Raw genomic sequence first — 21327 nt, 5'->3', positions numbered from 1 at the left:
CTAAAATCTTAAACTGAAGAACCACATCATGATTTGGGTTCCTATCTGGTTACAGCGACCCTCCTCCCTGAGTATAAAAAACCTGTATATCCACCTGCAACCTGGCATAGAACATTGGTGTCTATTTGTTGGTGCTTCTGGAGTTCTTGGAAGTGACAAAGTGTGACACAAATGCTATTATTTATAGTCTGTCCCTGTTCAATGAAAAGAATCCATGGGCTGCTGCTGCCAAGAGCAGCATTAGTTACCCAGCCTGACAATTTCATTTCAGGGTTCTCGTTGGTTGAGACTGAACAGAGTTCTTTAGGCAATGAAAACCATAGCCCTCCCTTATGACTAGCGAAGCTTGTTTCAGACCCAAGTTGCCTCTGGTTTCTAGTAGTGTTTGCACTGCACACGTTCTCATATGGTTTGACATGACAACCAAAGCCATTTTGTCAGGGAATAGATTATAGGTGTGGCCAGCCACCACCTCTAGTCTCAAACCCAATTCATTTGCCTTCTTCACTTTTTTCAACTTTTTTTTCCCTAAGATTTATTTCTGTTGTTATATGGATATGAATTCCAATAGGTCAGTTCCCTGCCTGCCTTGTATCTCCTATTTGGTCCTTTACTTGATCTGAAACAATGTATCAAGTAAGGGAAAGGTAGATAAAGAGTGAGGGAGAGAGAATAAAAACATAAAAATGTAGAACAAAAACATTCTAACTGAATTAAACAATTATTGAATACCCACTATGTTCAGGACTCAATATTGGACACGGTATATATTCAGAAATAGTTAAGAGCTTAGTTTTTTAAGTAAATACATAGAAATACCTTTACAGAAATATAAATAAAGTTCTATGGCATGTGAGAAAAGAAATATAACACATTATTTGCAATGATAAGCAAAAGCATTATTCACTCAGCCATTCACTTCTTTGCTTATTATGCATTTGTAAAGCACCTGCTATATACACTCAAGGAATATCAAAATAAACAAGACAGTCCCACCACTTGAAAGTTGTATAAGTAGGTTCTCAAAATTCAGTGTGATCAGAATCCCCTAAAGAGTGTGTTAAAATACAGATTGCTGGACCACAACTCCAGGTTTTTTTTTGATTCAGTAGGGCTCAGATGGGGCCTGAGAATCAGCATTTCTACCTTGTTCTTGGGTGCTGCTATTACTGTGATCTCAGGATTATACCTGGAGGACTACTGGGCTAGAGCAGTGCTTCTCAAATTTAGTGTCCATGAATCCCTTTGAGTTCTTGTTAAGATGTAAATTCTCATTTAGTAGGACTGATGCAGGACCCCAGATTCTGTAATATTCCATGTACTTCGCTTTGAGTAGTGAGGGTTTAGTAGGTGGACAGAAACTTGTAAGGAAATATGCACAAAAGACTCATGAAATAAACAGTAATTAAGACAAACCTTGAAGAAGGGATGGGGTTTTTGCAGGGGGCCTGTGAGAGTGTGCACACAGAACAGGTTCAGGGCAGGCTGGGGGTGTGAGAGAGGGAAAGGGACAATCGATTTTGATCAGAAATGGAAGTGTGAGGTGGTATGATTTGGGACTGGAATAACTTCCAGTAATGAGGAAGTCCAGGACATGGTTATATGGGAAGTAACTGGAACAGAGCAGAAATGGGAGCTCCTTGAGTTAAGGAAGCCAAGGAAATGTGAGACTACATTATAGGAAGGACATCAAAAGGATACTGAAGTTCCCAAAGAGCTGGCAGAAGTAAAGAAGAAAATGGAGCCAAGTTACCGAGGAGAAGCTCCTAAAGTCAGTCAGTGCATTGTCATGAAGTTCAGTAAATCACTTTGACGGAAGAGGTTTCAGAAGACATGAAATTAATGAGTGATGGTGGGTAAACAATGATCTGAAAACAGCAGTGCTGAACATGAAATATGTTAGGTCCATCTCTTGGCCCTCTGAATAAAAAGGCTTTGCTTCTACTGAAGAACAATGGGTAATATGGGCATTTTCAGAGAAAGAACAGCTTTCAGTTAAGACGAGCTAGCAGAGGAGTACAAGGAACAAAAGGTCAAGGTGGTGGCAAGTCAAAATACCACACTGGAAAAAATATCACATGGGTAGTGGAAATGGGATAAAAGCTGAATTAATTTGGATAGAGTTGAGAGAATGTGGAAGAGGATTCTATTTACGTCACCAAATTTCATAACAGAAATTAGGGAATGAGGGATTTGTGAATTATTAACAGCAATGGGGGAGCAAAAGTAGTGATTCAAAATAAACAACAACAGTTAGAAAACAATTAAAAGTGAGTTTTTGAAGTAAGAGGTCCCGAGCTTCCAAAGTGGGCAATTCCAAGTTTTCAAAGTTGAATCCTTGTGTATAACATCCTAGTTAGGATGGCTGAAACTCATTAATATCCAGAGACAGAATAGATTGTTTTCAAAATTTTTCCTGGGTTGTTTTAATGGTAAAAATTATCCTTCATAACATTTCTTCTCTTTAGATTCAAACCATTTTTCTAGAATGTTAAATAATTAATTTTTAGGGTCTCTAAGCATTAAAACAAACAAACAAATAAAAACAAAAACAAAGAAATAAAAACTAAGGACAAAAATCATCCCTACATAGAATCTACTGAGAGTTAATTAAGGTATGACCATAAAAAAATCATGTTATAGAAATCAGGATCCTACTCATCTCCACCAGTGTCCAGCTATTTTAACCTGGGCAGATTACACAGCCTCTCTGTGCCTCAATGTCTTAATCTGTAGAATAAGGATAAGAGCTACTGCCTATACAGCACTTACTATGTGCCAGTTGCTGTCTTTAAGTCCTTTGTATAATTAACTCATTTAATTCTCAAAGCCACTCACACAGGTAGGTGGACTATCATCATGCATGAGAAAACAAACACAGAGATTAAGTTAGAAGATCTAACAACTGGCAGAGAATTTGAACCAAGGCACCCTGGTCACAAAAACCAGTCTCTTAAACATTATACTACTGTCTCTTGGTTAGTAATAGATAATACTAGTAAATACCTCTTAAGGTGATTTGAGAATTAAATGTGTAAAATTAAATATGTAAAGTGCATAGAACAGTTTCTGACACATAATAAGAATTCAATAAATGCTAGATATTTAGTGGCTTATGTCTCATCCTCATTTTCTAAAAATACAGGATCAGAAGTTGAGATCTTAGAAAATTAGTAATCGTGGTTTCTGTAGTTATCCTAGTTAATAATAAAAAAAGTGCTAATTAAAACCATATGTCATCTACTAAATTAGCAAAATTTTAAAGTAATATCTAAAACTGGAACTCTTAGGCAAAATTTATTGGCATACCCTTTTAATGAACAATGTTTTCCAGAAACTTGAAAAAGTATATACACTTTTATTTGCTAACCCTCCTACTTCTTAGCTGGCAGCATATTCTGGAGGAAACAGAAAAGACTTTAGATCAGGTTGTCCTGGTTTCAAATTCTGACTCAGGTAAAAATGAAAATACAAAGAGTTCCTTCCACATACTAGTTAAGTCATCTTGGTTCAGCTAGTCATTTCTCTGAGCATCATTTTCTCATCTGCAAACTGGGCATATTACGTAGCTAAGAAAAAACAGATTACATGAAATAACAAGGGTAAATTACACAGCAATTTATATAGATTGAACATGTATTAGTTGCTTTCCTTAAATATTTGGTTCATGAAATGAACCCAAGAAAATAACTCAAAAAAGGTGGCTATATACTATTTTTAATTTGTAATAACCAACCTAAATATTCAATAAGGGAAATAAATGTATTAAGTTGCATTGATATGATGAAATCCTTATGCGGTTACTTATCATAAATACATAATATATGACAAATGGAAAGGTCTTATGTAATTTATTTAACAGAATATTGAAATTATCTTATGATTACAATTTATAAAAATTATGGAGCTAGAAGATGACATGGAAAACAACTGTTTTACTAGATTTGATTTTTGGCTTCTACTATTGTTGAGAACATGTCATTTCTCTAATAATTTTTGATATCATTAATATCAAGTCACAAATACTTTTATCTGAATATTTCATCTGAGAATATCTAAAGTGCTCTGACATTTATGTTTCGACCTGAGCTTCAAAGATCTTTCTTTAACTTGCACTTAATTCAGATGTTGTTAGATCTGCTATAGCAAAAACCAGTACTTAAAAACTTTGAATTTTTAAATTTCTTATCATATATTCATTTAATAAATATTTACTGAACATTATTGAATAATTTTGTAGTTTCCAATAAGCTTGGACTATTTAAGCCTTTATCATTTCTTTTTTTCTATTCCTCCTTGTCACCCCAAAAAACAATATCTATCAGTTTATTTAAATATTTGCTAACTTACAAAACTCCTTTAAAATTTGCTTAGCCACTCAGATAAACTAGATATCAATACTAAAAAACATTTTTAAATAAAATCCAGAAGTTATATATTTTGTCAGTTTTTTGGTGTTTTTATTTTTGATATGTGGCTGTCATAATTTCTCTCACAAAATGTCCCAATTTTACTTTTGCAGAGCAAAGCTTGAACTAGTTTTTAACAAACTGTTTTGTGATATTTTTAGCTTTTTCAGGAATATTCTATATTCCCAAGAAGCAAAGATATACAGAGCTTCTATGAAAGAGAGAAAGAAGAAAGGGAGGAGAAAAGTAGAGAGGGAAAATATTCAAGATTTAGAGGTAAAACTGTATATACATTTTATGTAGGAAGATAAGGTGGGTCCTCAAATGTCAGATAGAAGGGCAAGTAGTGCTTTCATAGACAAGCCTTTCACTCAGTGAAGACATGATTCAACATAAGATTCTATAAAGTGTGCCACATTCACACCAGTGCTAATGTGAAGAGAAGTCATCCAGTGAGATCTCTTCACTAAGCTTGAAATAGTCATTAAAGCCACATCAGCCTCTACAAGATACTAAAAAATAGCTTATGCAGGTGCATAGATATATCGCATTAGATTGAGATGCTGACTTTTGATTGCTCATAATTTAGTTTGAAAATCCTGTCAAGAAGAAAGTTTTTCATTCATTGCCTGAGATAAAAGTGTTCAAAAGAAAAATAAAATGGAAACATACATCTTATTAGCACTTTTTACTTAAGGGAGGTTGCAATGAAAAAAGTTGGAAGAAAGTCAGTTTTCCCATGGAAAGCTTCAATAAATTATTTAGGTAGTTAAGAAGTAAATGACACTATTAACTTCAAGCACAAAAATGGAAACACTGAGTCAGAAAAGAAAAAGAAAAGCTAATGCTGAATTTCAAATAAAATATCTAAAGCTTGATATTTTTAAGGAAGCTCTAAAAATTGACCACCCTGATGAAATGTCAGGATATGACTGGGGGATAAGTTAAATACAATCAACATGGGGGATAAGTTAAATACAATCAACAAACTTAAGACATGACACACTTAACTTTAGAGACAAAAGTCTCTATTGCAGTGTTACCCCTATCATAAATTTGTATGTATTCTATTATTTATTTCAATCTACATCACCATCTGTAAAAAAAGCTTACATTAAAAATCTACTCTAGGGCTTCCCTGGTGGTGCAGTGGTTGAGAGTCCGCCTGCCAATGCAGGGGACACGGGTTCGAGCCCTGGTCCAGGAAGATGCCACATGCTGCCGAGCAACTAAGCCCGTGCACCACAACTACTGAGCCTGCGCTCTAGAGCCCGTGAGCCACAACTACTGAGCCCGCGTGCCACAACTACTGAAGCCCACGCGCCTAGGGCCTGTGCTCTTCAGCAAGAGAAGCCACCGCAATGAGAAGCCTGTGAACTGCAACAAAGAGTAGCCCCCACTCACCACAACTAGAGAAAGCCCGTGTGCAGCAGCGAAGACCCAATGCAGCCGAAAGTAAATAAATTAAAAAAAAAAAAAATCTACTCTAGGTAACCATGTGGCTGATTAAATTATCACACTAGCTTCCAATTTTGTACTTCTTTTTTTTTTTAATTTTATTTATTTATTTATTTTTGGCTGCGTTGGGTCTTCGTTGCTGCGCACGGGCTTTCTCTAGCTGTGGCGAGCAGGGGCTACTCTTCGTTGCAGTGTGCAGGCTTCTCATTGTGGTGGCTTCTCCTGTTGTGGAGCATGGGCTCCAGGTGTGCGGGCCCCAGTAGTTGTGGCTTGTGGGCTCAGCAGCCATGGCTCGCGGGCTCCAGAGTGCAGCCTCAGCAGCTGTGGCTCACGGGCCTAGCTGCTCCACGGCATGTGGGATCCTCCCGGACCAGGGCTTGAACCCGTGTCCCCTGCATTGGCAGGCGGACTCCCAATCACTGCGCCACCAAGGAAGTCCCCAATTTTGTACTTCTTGGCTCAAAATGCTTTATCAGTCTTATTATTATAATGCTGGTATTGCCCTCAATTGTGAGAGAGCTGCACGAGTTCATGGAAAGTGCGAATGGGTGCTGTTCAACTTGACAAATTAAGTTTGTTCATTTGAAACAAAAAAAGATGCGAGAAATTTTAAAGTGGCAAGGAGATTTTCAGCCCTCATAATTCTTCTTCTAAACTTAATTATTTCATTCTGAACTTGAAAGAGTCTAATTCATAATAAAAAGAGTCAGATGTAAGTGGAGAATGGAAGGCAAACGATAAGAATAGAGTGAAAATTCTCTCCCTCTAAATTATCCCCCAAATATTATGGCTTAAGGTAAAACAGAAATGTTAATAACTGTCATTTCCCAAAACTTGACAAACCAAAAAGTACACACCACCCCATGTCCATGTCTCATCCTATTCTAAATGGAACAAAGTGACTTTCAGAGGCTGGGAAGTGCATAATTACATAGGCTGGAGTCTTTGGACTTTGATCATAATTATAGTGCTTTATCCATCCATCATTTGTTGCTTGAGGAGTATTCCTTGGTGAGTTCTTTAAAGGAGATAGAAACCCTGTCAGGACAAATTTGAGCTACAAAACAGCTAATCAAAAACTTGGCTCTCTTGACTTGAAACAGATTGAAAATTGCCACTTTAATCTCACAATCCATTTGGCTTTTAAGTAAAGTGAAAACATGAAGTCTGTCTTTGGAAAGGCATGTGGTCTCTGCTGTTCATACCACTGGGGGTACCTTTTTACGAGCTTCAACTGGGACATTGGGTCCAAGTTGTCTCACTGTCTCAAAACTGGGTGTGCATACAAACAAATCATCTGGTGTGCTTGATAAAAATGCTGCTTTTGCATTCCTTCCCCTCACCCTCAATTTCTCAGAGGGAGGCATCAGTGTAATTTAAACCTAAAATTAACTGGGAAACTTATACCACCAGAAGGCCTACAGCTGTTTTTTCCCAAGAGTGGTCTGAGACGTACATGAATCAAAATTGTTTGTTTTTGTTTACAATGCAATTCCGAGGCTCCACCTGGACTTATCAAGTCATAGTCTCAGCGTATCGATGTAACAGCTCTCTGAATTCCTGACAGCATCAGAAGTGAATGTGTATACTACTGTATTTTCCTGAATCTGAAATTGAGCATCACAGTTTCAGTTACCTCCTAAGAGTCAAATGTATTTCCCTATGAAGCATTTTGAGAAACCTTAACAGATGCTACTAACCAAAGTCACCCTTCAAACTTGTTGCCTTCAGAGTGGGTGCTTTGCACTTGCAGTCCGCGGTCTGCACATCCAGGGCCTTCTACCCTTCCTTGCACCTCACTTTAGTGTTTCTTCTTCTTTTTTTTTAACATCTTTATTGGAGTATAATTGCTTTACAACGGTGTGTTAGTTTCTGCTTTATAACAAAGTGAATCAGTTATACATATACATATATCCCCATATCTCTTCCCTCTTGTGTCTCCCTCCCTCCCACACTCCCTATCCCACCCCTCTAGGTGGTCACAAAGCACCTAGCTGATCTCCCTGTGCTATGCGGCTGCTTCCCACTAGCTATCTATTTTACATTTGGTAGTGTATATATGTCCATGCCACTCTCTCACTTTGTCCCAGCTTACCCTTCCCCCTCCCCGTGTCCTCAAGTGCATTCTCTAGTAGGTCTGTGTCTTTATTCCTGTCTTGCCCCTAGGTTCATGACCTTTTTTTTTTTTGATTCTATATATATGTGTTAGCATATGATATTTGTTTCTCTCTTTCTGACTTACTTCACTCTGTATGACAGACTCTAGTTCCATCCACCTCACTACAAGTAACTCAGTTTCGTTTCTTTTTTATGGCTAAGTAATATTCCATTGTATATATGTGCCACATCGTCTTTATCCATTCATCAAGTGTCGATGGACACTTACGTTGCTTCCATGTCCTGGCTATTGTAAATAGACTTGCAATGAACATTGTGGTACATGACTCTTTTTTTAATTATGGTTTTCTCTGGGTAAATGCCCAGTAGTGGGATTACTGGGTCATATGGTGGTTCTATTTTTAGTTTTTTAAGGAACCTCCATAATGTTCTCCATAGTGGCTGTATCAATTTACATTCCCACCAACAGTGCAAGAGGGTTCCCTTTTCTCCACACCCTCTCCAGCATTTATTGTTTGTAGACTTTTTGATGATGGCCATTCTGACCGGTGTGAGGTGATACCTCATTGTAGTTTTGATTTGCATTTCTCTAATAATTAATGATGTTGAGCATTCTTTCATGTGTTTGTTGGCAATCTATACCTAGGAATAAACCTAGCTAAGGAGACAGACAAAAGACCTGTATGCAGAAAATTATAAGACACTGATGAGAGAAATTAAAGATGATACAAATAGGTGGAGAGATATACCATGTTCTTGGATTGGAAGAATCAACATTGTGAAAATGACTATACTACCCAAAGCAATCTACAGATTCAATGCAATCCCTATCAAACTATCAATGGCATTTTTCACAGAACTAGAACAAAAAATTTCACAATGTGTATGGAAACACAAAAGACCTCGAATAGCCAAAACCATCTTGAGAAAGAAAAACGGAGCTGGAGGAATCAGGCTCCCTGACTTTAGACTATACTACAAAGCTACAGTAATCAAGACAGTATGGTGCTGGCACAAAAACAGAAATATAGATCAATGGCACAGGATAGAAAGCCCAGAGATAAACCCATGCACATATGGTCACCTTATTTTTGATAAAGGAGGCAAGAATATACAATGGAGAAAAGACAGCCTCTTCAATAAGTGGTGCTGGAAAAACTTGACAGCTACATGTAAAAGAATGAAATTAGAACACTCCCTAACATCATACACAAAAATAAACTCAAAATGGATTAAAGACCTAAATGTAAGGCCAGACACTATCCAACTCTTAGAGGAAAACATAGGCAGAACACTCCATGACATAAATTATAGCAAGATCCTTTTTGACCCACCTCCTAGAGAAATAGAAATAAAAACAAAAATAAACAAATGGGACCTAATGAAACTTAAAAGCTTTTGCACAGCAAAGGAAACCATAAACAAGACAAAAAGACAACCCTCAGAATGGGAGAAAATATTTGCAAATGAAGCAACTGACAAAGGATTAATCTCCAAAATTTACAAACAGCTCATGCAGCTCAAAATCAAAAAAACAAACAACCCAATCGAAAAATGGGCATAAGACCCAAACAGACATTTCACTGTAGTATTTCTATGTGTGAAGTTCTTCTTTGGATTCCCTGAGGTCTAGGATGGTATCTTACTCATACCTTCTATCTTCCCCACTCAGCACCAAGAAAATAAATAAGCTCATGGAATACTTTAGTTAAACAAACAAATCAAAACAAAGTTTTAGTTTCCATACCTACAATTTGAGGATAAAAATCCGTTACGTGGTGAATTCGTTTCCTATTGCTGCTGTAACAAGTTACCACAAACTTGTGGCTTAAACCAACCCAGATGTATTATCTCACAGTTCTGTAGGTTGGAAGCCTGATACAGATCTCACCGGGCTGAAATCAAGGTGTTTGCAGGACTATGTTCCTCCTGGTGGCTGTAAAGGAAAATGTGCTTCCTTGCCTTTTCCAGCTTCGAGAGACAGCCAGCCTTCCTTGGCTCCTGATCCTCTTCTATGTTCAAAATCTGTTGAGTCTTTTCTCACCTCACATCACTTTTATTCTTTCTCTACCTCCCACTTCCACTTAAGGACTCTTGCGATTACACTGGGTTCCACATGGATAGTCCAAGATAATCTACCTATTTTAAGGTCGGCTGATTAGCAGCTTTCATTCCATCTGCAACCTAATACCCCTTTGCTGTGTAAGTTAACATATTCACAGGTTTTGGGCATTAGGACGTGGCTATCTCTGGAGGCCATTATTTTGCTCACCACACCTGCCCCAGTGGATCAGCTATGTAATGTGTTGAATAACACTTTGTTAATCATAAAGTTCTATACAGACCTAATAACATGTTATGTTCTGTGGTAGAAATAGCATTGAACAGGGAAGAGACTTGAATTCTAGACTTGGTTCTGCTACTATTTTTGTGTGTGTGATTTTGGGCAAATCACTTAACCTCTCTAAGGTTTTAGATTTCTCAATTCTAAAGCAGAAGAATTGAGACAAGACAAGATCATGTCAAGACTGATAATCATCTTTGTGCTTAATTTAAAGATGATATAGAGCAAAATGGAACTTAAGGTATGCCTCCATGAGGACACAATTGTTGCTGGGAAGGAATCTCCAGTTCACTGTTGTGCCATACCCACAAGAGTAGAGCTAAGCAATACCCTAAGGGGATGCATTTCAGACTTTGGTTGGGTTAATATTTAATTCTCAATGTCTTAGTTGTGAACAGTTGGCCAGAAGTTGTTATCCCTACTTACCTCATGAGGAAACTTTGATTTAGATAGCTTAAGTGATTTTATGAAGGTCACATAATCAATGAGTGGTGGAGTTACGCCTATTGGATAATAGTCTTTTGACAAGTCCTATGTGCCCTCAGCTGACACACTTCCCTGCCTCTCTGCCATTTAAATGCACTCACAGCTCAGGAGCGGCATACAGAATTATAATACATCATACTTTTGGCTAACTACAGTGGGTCATAAAGGTCTTTTGACATGTATTCTTGTGAAAATTATAAGGGTTGGAGGCAGATTTTTCTTGACTACAACTGGTGGCTACATTAGTCCCTGCTGATAAACTGTACCTTTGTATTTCTTTATGAACCAGCTCTTCCTGTCCTCTGCCTTGCTTCTTTTCAAGTACTGACTTAACAACCTACACAGACTGCAGCATGTCGGCTCATTCCTTTCAGTCAGACAGAGAAACTTAGTGATTCTGGAGCTAGCTAAAATTAATGGTTTAGCCTTATTAAAAACTGGTCTGCTCACTGAAATGGATGGATACATCCTTAATTGGCATCAGCAATTATATTATTAAATGTTATATCAATTTTTGAAGTTTCCATGTGCACGTAAACAACACTATGGGCAACTTTTTCATGTTTTTTTCTACTGGGTATGATCCTGGGAGGAAGAAGAGCGTTTGAAAAAAGAGCAGATGGAGATAGTTTAATAAAGGGACTATTGATCAAGGGAGAAGAGATATGGTATGGCTTTTTGGAGCTAGCAGTGTCTACAAATGGTTACCACTCCTATGCTCGAAGGAAAAGGAGAGGAGAGAGCAGTTACTCAAACTCAAGACGTCCGGAACTGTGGTAAGAGCCCCTACAGGACCTGCAGCCTTTAGTAGAAAACCTAGCAGAACAGCAGGGAAACATATACCCCAAATTCACTCTCCTCCTGCCCTTCGATCTCCTGCTAGAGGTTCCCACTGGTTGAACCCAAGAGGAAACCAGAGGAGAAAGGAACTGTCAATGCAATCTTCATAAGTCAGCTTCCTGGGATTCAGAACAAGAAGGATGTAGGGTGGATGTGGAGAAGCAAGTGGAAGACACTCAACACAGAACTACATCTGTCTTTATGCGATTGCATTTGACAAATAAAATGATCCTCCATTGTAAGTTCACTGTCACCCACTCCCCTCCTCCTCTTTTTGGGACATATTTAGAAAATACAGTTAATAAAGTTGACCTTTAAGCTAGTAAAGCATAAAATTCACAATCAATATGTAATTTACAAAGGAAATACTTCTTACTCATCCATACAGTACTTTAACAGTTCAAGCTTCTTTTGAGTAGAGGGTGACAGAAAAAATAACTCAAAATCATTTTACAAGTGGTTCAAATAGTAATATGTTTTACTTTCTCTTATTTTTAGTCCTCAGCTATCACAGTGTTTCAAAATTTAATCTGGATTCCTTTTTATCATTTTAACTGGTTTATTTTCGAGATGATATTTGGAGGAATTTAATCTGTCTTTTAGAATTACTTGGTTAAAGAGATTTATGTTAAAAACTAGGTGGCAATTCTAAAAACTAAAGGGTGCAAGAAGACCCAAAATTATAGCCCAAACCATAAATTAACAAAAGTTTAACTTGTAAAATGCTAAATTTTGGATTCATTTTGAATATTTACTAACAAAAAGTAAACAGAACTCATTGCATATGGTTTTATACATATAAAGGAAACTGTATAAGGAATACATTATAAGGAACTGTATCTTACCCTTTGGCTCTTATTTATTGATTTTGCATAATTTCATCTATTTTTGTTAAAATTAAGTTAGCAATAAAATTACAAAACTTGTGATTTGTCCACCTTCTCTTCTTCTTGTAATGGTCAATAGCATCAAAGGGGAAATCTAAGCTCTATAGTTTAAGTACTGTTTTGATTTTCAGAAAAGTTTTTGTAAAGACTAGAGTAAATTAGCATACACATCAGAGCACAACTAAATACATAATGTGTCAATATGTTCAGGTGCAAAGGAAAAAATAACAGAGGGTGAAATCTCAATTTTGACTGAGAGAATGATTACCATCATACTTTGAAATGTATATTAAAATTGGGTTTTGGAGAATGGCATTAACATTCAGTAGTAAATGATAATAGCAGCTCTCATTTATTCTATTTTTTGATAAAAAGACATTTATGCATTAAGGTAGCTTAGAGTTAAAAATAACAAGAAATCCTGTTCTTTCCTTTTTTGAAAATTCTCTTTCATAATTTCTTTCTAAAGACAAGGTCAGGAAAAAGACAAATTTAACTATGTAGATGACTATGATTATGGAATGATTACATTTGGTCTTACTTAAAATAGATTTTGTAAACTGAGAACTGCAAGGGTTGTCTGCTTAGAAAAACCAGCTCAAACTCATTCACTCCTTACGCATCAAAGAGAATATTGTTTGATTCTTGCTTCGACAATATATAGTATTATAGATTTCTTATAGTGATATCCCACTTATTCATTCATTCATTTATTCACTAAGTAGTCTAGACAGAAAAATGGTAGTAATTCAGTCCTTGAAATATCTGACAAAGCAGTTAAAATACATGAGGCAAATATATGTTATTAAATATATAATACTATAAAATAAAATAAATAAACATTACAGCTATATCTTACTCATTTTTGTATTTCCAGTGCCTTGAACAGAGTAGATGCTCGGCAACAAATATTTTTCTTTCGTTTACTTGGGAATTAAGTTTCTATTACAAATGGAAAGTACATAATCTTGCCTAAAACAATTTATTTGGCAAATAAATATTCCCTGACCACCCTGCACCACCATCTCACAGCTCCCCAACATGTCCCCCCTTCCCCAAAAGTGACATTCACCAAGATTAAAGTTCAGGGATTCAGGAAAATTTAAAATATTTTTAAAGTACTATTATTATTTTAAATTTTACAATCTGACAAAAACTGAGGTGATATTTGCTCCACGAATTAACCGGTTTCCGGGACACTCCGAAAAGCAATTTCCTCATGTATTTGTATTTACAGGCTTCCCTCATCAATCACTAGAAATACCTCTGGACAGAGGTGTACATGATTGACATGCGGGTTGCTAGTCAATAGAAAAAAATTTCTTCCAGAGCTGAGAGATCCATGCACCTACTTTAAAAAAGACGCCATCAAGGGAAGCATTATACAGCAAATGTTTCATCACAATTATCCTCTTAGAAATATTATTTCAAAGATTTTATTGAAGTAGAAAATTTTGAGGCTGGATAAAACTTTGAGAAATAGAAAATCTTTAGTGTTTTGTTTTTTACCCACCCACCCCCCAACTCCAACGAAATCTTATGTAAGAACGTGAACTCCAGAGCCATTCATTTTTGCTACTATTGTTCATGGCACACAGCAAGGCAGGAATCAAATCACCATTCACATTTCCCATTTCAACCTGGAGGACCACAAACTTGCTTCCTCTCCCTCTTTCCTTTTTCTTCCTTTCTTTTCTTACTTTGTCAACCATTCCATTTACATTTCTCTCTTACTTTTGCTCTTCTGCTGTCTCACACAGCCCACCAAACATCTCACAGGAAAAGAAGCTACGTCTATATAGCCCAAATTAATGTTTACATGGTGACAAATCTTATTAATGAAAAAAGATCACACAGTTTCCTTAACTGCCTGAGCAATGTGACCGTGAGTCCTGGCCAGAGAGCCCACTAGACTGCTGGGATGAGGCTCTAATAGGCACCATCGTGAATGACAAGTTAACTCCTGTGGAACCACACCGTTTTCAGCAATCAGAGGACCTCCCTCATTAGTCTCAGAAAGTAAAGTATGAAATTCCAACATCAAATCTCATGCTGTTAAATTAACAACATCACACTGCTACATACGGCTTGAATATCTCCCATAACTTTATGACTGGAAAAACACTGTTCAGATTTCATTTACCAGTTTAAAAATAGCAAACTCTAATTTGAAACACACACACACACACACACACACACACACACACACACATCGTGCATGCTCACTAGTATTCCCTCTTAGTGCTAGGCAAACTTTCCTTCCTATAAACAGAAATAAAATTGAGTATAACTGTTAAGTTTTAAAAGTCAGATTTGTCAAAAGATGATGTTTGTTACAAAACAAATCAAGAATAAAATATGCCACAGAGCCAAAATGACAAGCCACAATCTGTTTGGTATAACAATGGCTATTTATCTATTTTTAAGGTATAAATCAAAATTATTCTGTGTTTCTTTTGACTTGAAGATCATCCACAGACTATTCTATTCCTGTCCAATGAAATGTCTTCTTCTTGGGTTGGTGAGTGCTGATCTAGGCAAATAACAGATTTTAAACATCTTAAAATGGTGTGACCATTTTTTAAGAAACCATGGGAAGATGGTCTACAAACTTCGTTACTTTGTACATCCAGATAAGAACTAAAAAAAGAAAACTAGAAGAGATGCTCACAGACCACTTTAAGTCCACAGAAAGTGCAAAATAATATCACTGTGCTCATAAACAAAGAGAGGCTGCTCTTTGTACACAGCAGAAACACTCATCATACACAAGGCACTCCAGTTAAGTTTTGATAGAAGTTACGTCACGTTTAAACTCACCGCTGGATGTAAGGGTCGGGACAGTACTGTAGGGTGGCACACCGTGAAGTTTCAAAATTCATTTCCTTCAACTCTCTTTGATATCAACAAATGGAGAACAGTATTATAACATATACACATATACCTGTGTATACATAGATATAAAGCCAGAGGGCTAAAAGCAATAGGGTCAAATGCTATCAGACATAGAAGGGTAGACACTTCCCCCCTTCACACACATTTGCAAAGAGGCGGAGCGTTTCTTGATTTGAGCCAATGAGATTCATCAAGGGACTAAAACATCAGAAACAGTCGAATCTTACCAGCTGGGCATCCTCTCTAAAGTTGTTCTTCCCCCTCTACCACGGCTTTAGAGTCCTTGTCGTATAGTGGCCACACTTGTTGGCAACTTGGAGTCATCTCTGAACTTCTGGTCTCTCTGGTGATTGGATGCTGGCATGAATGGCATCAGAGTTTAATTTCAGCAGCCTGGACTTTCACAACAGAACAAGAGCTAATGAGTGTCCACCCTGCTCCAGCTAATTAATGTTTCCTTGTCTCTGCATACTGATTTGATTTGAGGGCTTCTGTAACTGCTTCTGGAACTAAATATTTCACAGAGCTGCTTAGGAAGTTGTTTTGTTTTTTTTCTTCATCTCCACCTCCGCCCCCCCTTCCCCCCACCCTTCATTCTCCCTTTCAGCCAACCGCCTGTTGTGGTCACAATCTCAAATAGCAAAGACAGGGAAATTCCTTGATTATATTTAACCTAGAACTCACTCTTCGTCTCAACTAAAAGAGATACCCATTCATATCCCCTTAGCTTTGCTTTCCCTAAATTAAAAAAAAATAATAACCTTGATTGAGTTTTTCAAATATCCTACCTCAAACACACACACATAATTTTCTTAAAGTAATATTAAAATGGAAAATAATGCACTATTTTCAACTATTTTAAAGCTTACAAAATTATTTCAAATTGCCTGTTACAGAAAACATTCGAGTTCTTTCCATCTCTCTCAGTCTCTCCCACTCTCTTATTTATGTCATTGTTTTTGCTGGTTTTGGTTTTGCTTTGGCTCGAGCTACTTTGGAGTAAAACCGTTAACTTGTTCATATATCCAAAAATTAATATAATATCAAAAAATCTACATACAGAATAATTCACTTCCTTTCTGAATACAGGCTGTAAACCTATCATGGTTTTGTGGATTTGGATATTGAATGAAATATGTTTCAGAAGCTAAATTAAAATAGACTCCAACAGAAAAAAAAAAAAAAAAAACAGCGTGCCCAAGTGTCACTAACATGGCAAGTTCATAACCTCCTTTCACCCCCAACCATAGGTGACCTGTAAATTGGTGACATCAGAAGTTGTCAAAGTTGTGAGATAATCTAAAGTCATTTCCAGAGCAATTTGACATCTCCTTTTGAGAAATTTTGGTTCAAAATGTGTTTCATAAAAGTATTTTATTTGTTGCTTCAGCCAGGATAGAAGGGAGAAGCTATTTAAAACTCGACATTCTCTTCCTTACTTAGCCTGAGGGTGTCTAACATCTGTGAATTGTGAAATTCACAAATATGCCGGCCTGAGCCCCAGCCAATTCAAACAGCTTGTTCTACAAAATGGGAAATTTGAGGGAAGATCATTTTACTAATTAATTATAGATTTGTTAATTAGAGTTAAAGTGTTTGGCTTTATTCCCTGCTATTAGCAAATACAGATGACCGGAGTATATAGAGTTCTTAAATTAAAAATACTCAATTTCCTTTGAGCATGGCCAAGTCCCATCAAGTGCCCGGCCTTTCCCATTTATAAAATGAGAGGTGAAAGAATGATCTCTAATGCAGTGCCTCTCAAATGTTGATGCACCTGCGAGCCACCTGGAAACTTTGTTAAGGCAGATTCTAGTTCAGTGGGTCTGGGGTGAGGCCTGAGACTCTGCATTTCTCACAAGCTCCCAGCTGCTGCTGGTGCTGCTGGGCCTTGCATCACACTTTGAGTAGCAAGACCTAGTGCTCTTTTCAGGCCCGCTTTTTATATACTTCTAGGAAATAAGCAGTGCTCTTCCAAATATTTTAACTTACCAGCAGAGGCTCTAGGCTCCCAAAGAAATGATTAATTTGCAAACATTCTTAGTATGCTTTTAATTTCAAAAGTTTTATAGCCTAATTTATAAAAAAGACCATTTAAAATGTATGCCCTGACATCGATAGTTGTTATTTTTAAAAATCCTAAAATTATTAGGTAAGAGGGACAGATACTAAATGGTAAAAATTTATGTAAATAATTATGAAACATACTGGCTCCTATTGCATCGTGAAAATAAATGCAGAGAGCTACCCTGACCAAGGGCAAAAGGCAAACTCTCCAGGATTCAACAGCACACCCATGGCACACAACCATCCAGAACCTGGGAAAATAAGTGACAATTATACTATAATTACCATAATTGCCACTTACATTTATATTACATCCCTCTTCACCCAGGGGGGCTCAGGTTACTATACAAATGCATAAATTATTTCTTTGCTGTGCAAGTTAGATGCTTTTCCAACACCTTAAGTCTTTTAGGTAGAGATTGTAATAGAATAAGTAACGCATTAGGCTGAGAGAAGGTAATTGCCTTTCTGAGCATGACCTACATCTTTGAATGATGTTGTTTGTGAAGATTTTTGATTTGTAGGAAGAGGAGGAGAAAGTAAAGAGCTTAGGGAAACAGTAACATTGAGGGCCTGGAACTCTGGACACAATGTAAAATAAAAGTACACTTTTTCCTTTCAGCGCCTAGCAGCCAAGAATGTGCACTTTGCCAAACTCAGGTATTCAAAACACAAACCCTTCTCATTTATATCCATGTGAATTACTTCTTCACTGCTCTCCTTTATGCACTCTATCCACTGGGTGACATACTTTTCTGTGTTGTCCCCCACCTTGGATCATATTTTGTCTTCCATCTAGAATGTTTTTAAACCCCATGTGCATATATCTCACAAATACTTCAAAGAACAGGAAGCCTTTCTCATTCCTCTAGGTAAAAGGAAGCTACCCTACCTCTAATGTCTTAAATCATGATATTTTCACTTGTGAAAGGGCACCTGCTACTTTCTTCCTGGATTTGAGCTATTTTTGCATAAGACCCATCTCCTGTACTGGACCGTGAACAACTTGAGGGCGGGTTTGCTATCTGATTCATCTCTGTATCTCCAGGGACTAGCAAAATACGGTCTAGTGGACAAATAACATGTTTATATCTTTGCAAAAATGCATCTAATAATTATTATAAGTGGTTAAAAAAGAACTTCCATGAAACATTTGACTTTTTAGAATCAACTTTATTGAGGTATAATTTACATACAATGAAATTCACTAAATTCACTAATTCTACCATTCCATTTGAGGAATTTTGACATATTATATACCATGTAGTCTTTACCACAAACAAGACATAGAATATTTCATTACCCCCCAAATCCCCTCATTTCCATTACCTTAAAAGCTCCCCTTTGTGCTTAATCCTTCTTCACCACTGACCCTAAACAATCACTCTCTTGGTTTTTTTGTCATTATGTATCAGATGTATGTTTTCTAGAACAACATTATCCAATAGACCTTTCTGTGATGAAGGAAATAGTCTACATTTGCACTGTCTGGCATGGTAGCCACTAGCCACATATGGCTAATGTGACTGAGAAACTGCATTTTAATTTTTATTTAATTTTAATCAACTTGTATTTAAAAAGCCACATGTGGCTAGTGGCTACCATGCTGGACTTCACAATGCTAGAATGTCACATAAATGGAGGCACATGGCATGTATTCTGTGTCTAGTAGGTTCTTTCATTCAACATATTGTTTTTGAGATACATCTATATAGTTATGTATGTCAGCAACTGTTTCTTTTTTATGGTTGTTGAACATGTGGATTGCTCCTTTTTTTTCATTATTAAGAACAAATTCTGGTCTCATATCCTCAATTATGGCCCAAAGCAGAAGTCCAATAGACTTTTTAAGAGCTCAATAATGACTCATTCCACTGAGTCCCTTAATGATGTGGAATAGTTCATTCCTTCCAAGGCTGCTATAGCTCTAGAGAAGGCAGCAGGTGTAGAGAGAAACTGACTAACCTGGGTTTGGTTTGGGCTCTGGTCCCAACTTCCTCCCTGACTTTAGGCAAGTAGCCTACTGTCTTTGGGCCTTACATTCTTGCTCTTTAAGAGGAAGGATGTACCAGTGAGGATTCTTTTGTCATTAGCAATGGAAACTAACTCCTGCTAAGTAAAACTAAAAATATAAAAATAGATCAAAATATGAAAATTCACAGACTGGAAGAGAAAGTTGAAAAACAAGATTTGGGAAAAGGCTGGAACCAGAATAGCTTCAGGGATCTAAGTAACAGGAATGAATAGAGTCATTTCGTAGTGCCACCATAGCAATGTCAGACCCAACAGGTTTTTGTTTTTTGGTTTTTTTAACTTGAGTCACTTACCTTAAGATTCGAATTCTCCGAAGGAAGATGTCATGTTAGGCCAGGAGAAATCTGAATGCCTTGATTGATAGCCCTACCAAGACTGGGGCAAAGAGAGTTTCTGCAAGAAAATAGAGGTTCTATTAAGCGAGGAAAGGGCAATAGGTTCAGGGCAACAGAAAACAACAGATGCCACCACGAGGGGCTTAAAGTAGATGATGTCTCACATTCCTTAGAGCTCTGGCTGTCTGTGGCTGTGTGACTGGAGAAGCTGAATTTCTCGTCAGGGTAACTGGACCTCAGGCCCTCTCTTCTCCAAGTCATCCTGGCCTGTCCCTCTTTTATAATATGGGGACAAGGAGAGAACTTTCTAGAGTAAGAGGTGGCGGAGTAAATTCATCGAGTGTCACCCAAATCAAAGGGACTGAAGAGTTTGATGATTTTTAGCTTTAAAACACTTTTCTGGACATAACTTCAGTTCAACTCCACAATCTCTGTTTCATAGAAGTAGAAACCAGGTTCTGTTTTTGGAGGGATCCTACCGACCCTCCCAGCTTTATACTCTATGAATCTAATATTTGCTGAAGTAGGACATCTAGTAGGAGTAAAGCTGGGCCAAGAATTTAAGTGTACTGTATTAGGGTCAAGTGCTTTTTTATATCAATGAAAAAGCAAGTGCATTGCAAGCTTAGCCATGTGCTTCTTCTAATTTGACCTCCACCTTCTTACAGGTCACAGGAATTCATCAAATAGAAAAAAAGTGCATAAAGCTATTGTCTCAGAGTCTACTGAGAAGAAAGAAGATGCTTTAGAGAAGTGTCTGAGGAAAGGGACACTTTTCTAATCAGAGGGCATGCAAGGAAACACAGAGGCCAATTGGGGAGGGAGGAGGTTGGCAGTGTCCCTAACAGACAAACCCGATACCCTCCAAGTCACACCCAGTGTCCCAGAGCAATGTGGGTGGGCTTCTTTTCCAGACATCCCTGAACAGCTGTATGGGGGCTGCTCCTCACTCCCACCCCTCCTTTGCTCAGTGCCCACGTGAGAGAGAGATAAATAAGGAGACACAGGAAGTCCTTATTTGGCACTTTGCATTTTTTTTTCCTGAACCATTTGTCGGATGCAGATATGGTGCACCTTGACTCTAAGTGTCTTGGTGCATATTTTCTAAAATGAGACAATCTCTTATATGATCACAGTTCAGTTAAAAAATGAGGAAATTTACATTGATAAAATACGATTACTTTCTCTACATACCTTATTCAGATTTTGCCAATTGTCCCAATGACGTTTTTTATAGCAACAGAAAATTCTGGATCCTACATTGCATTCCATTGTTCTGTTTCTTTAGTCTTTAGTAATCAGGAACAGTTCCTCAGTCATTGTGCTTCATAACAGATTTTTTTTTTTAATTGAAGTATAGTTGATTTACAATGTTCCGTTAGTTTCTGGTGTATAGCAAAGTGATTTAGTTATATATATATATATATATATATATATATATATATATATATATA

General features: G+C 37.2%; 1 protein-coding gene across 3 annotated transcripts in view; it reads right to left on the bottom strand.

Annotated features, from left to right (window-relative positions):
- The window catches only part of TP63 (tumor protein p63), a 220496-nt gene extending 205062 nt beyond the window's left edge, over positions 1–15434 (bottom strand). For all 3 annotated transcript variants that reach the window (XM_059922077.1, XM_059922078.1, XM_059922076.1), the window contains exon 1: positions 15363–15434. In XM_059922077.1, the coding sequence (XP_059778060.1) occupies positions 15363–15424 (62 nt within the window). In that variant the 5' untranslated portion in view covers positions 15425–15434. The remainder of the gene's footprint in view (positions 1–15362) is intronic.
- Between the last annotated feature and the right edge of the window lie 5893 nt (positions 15435–21327).

The sequence above is a fragment of the Balaenoptera ricei genome, chromosome 4 (genome assembly GCF_028023285.1).
Source record: "Balaenoptera ricei isolate mBalRic1 chromosome 4, mBalRic1.hap2, whole genome shotgun sequence".
NCBI classification, from domain to species: Eukaryota; Metazoa; Chordata; class Mammalia; order Artiodactyla; family Balaenopteridae; genus Balaenoptera; species Balaenoptera ricei.
The sequence above is the reverse complement of the archived record's forward strand: the minus strand, read 5'-3'. Positions and strand labels throughout refer to the sequence as shown.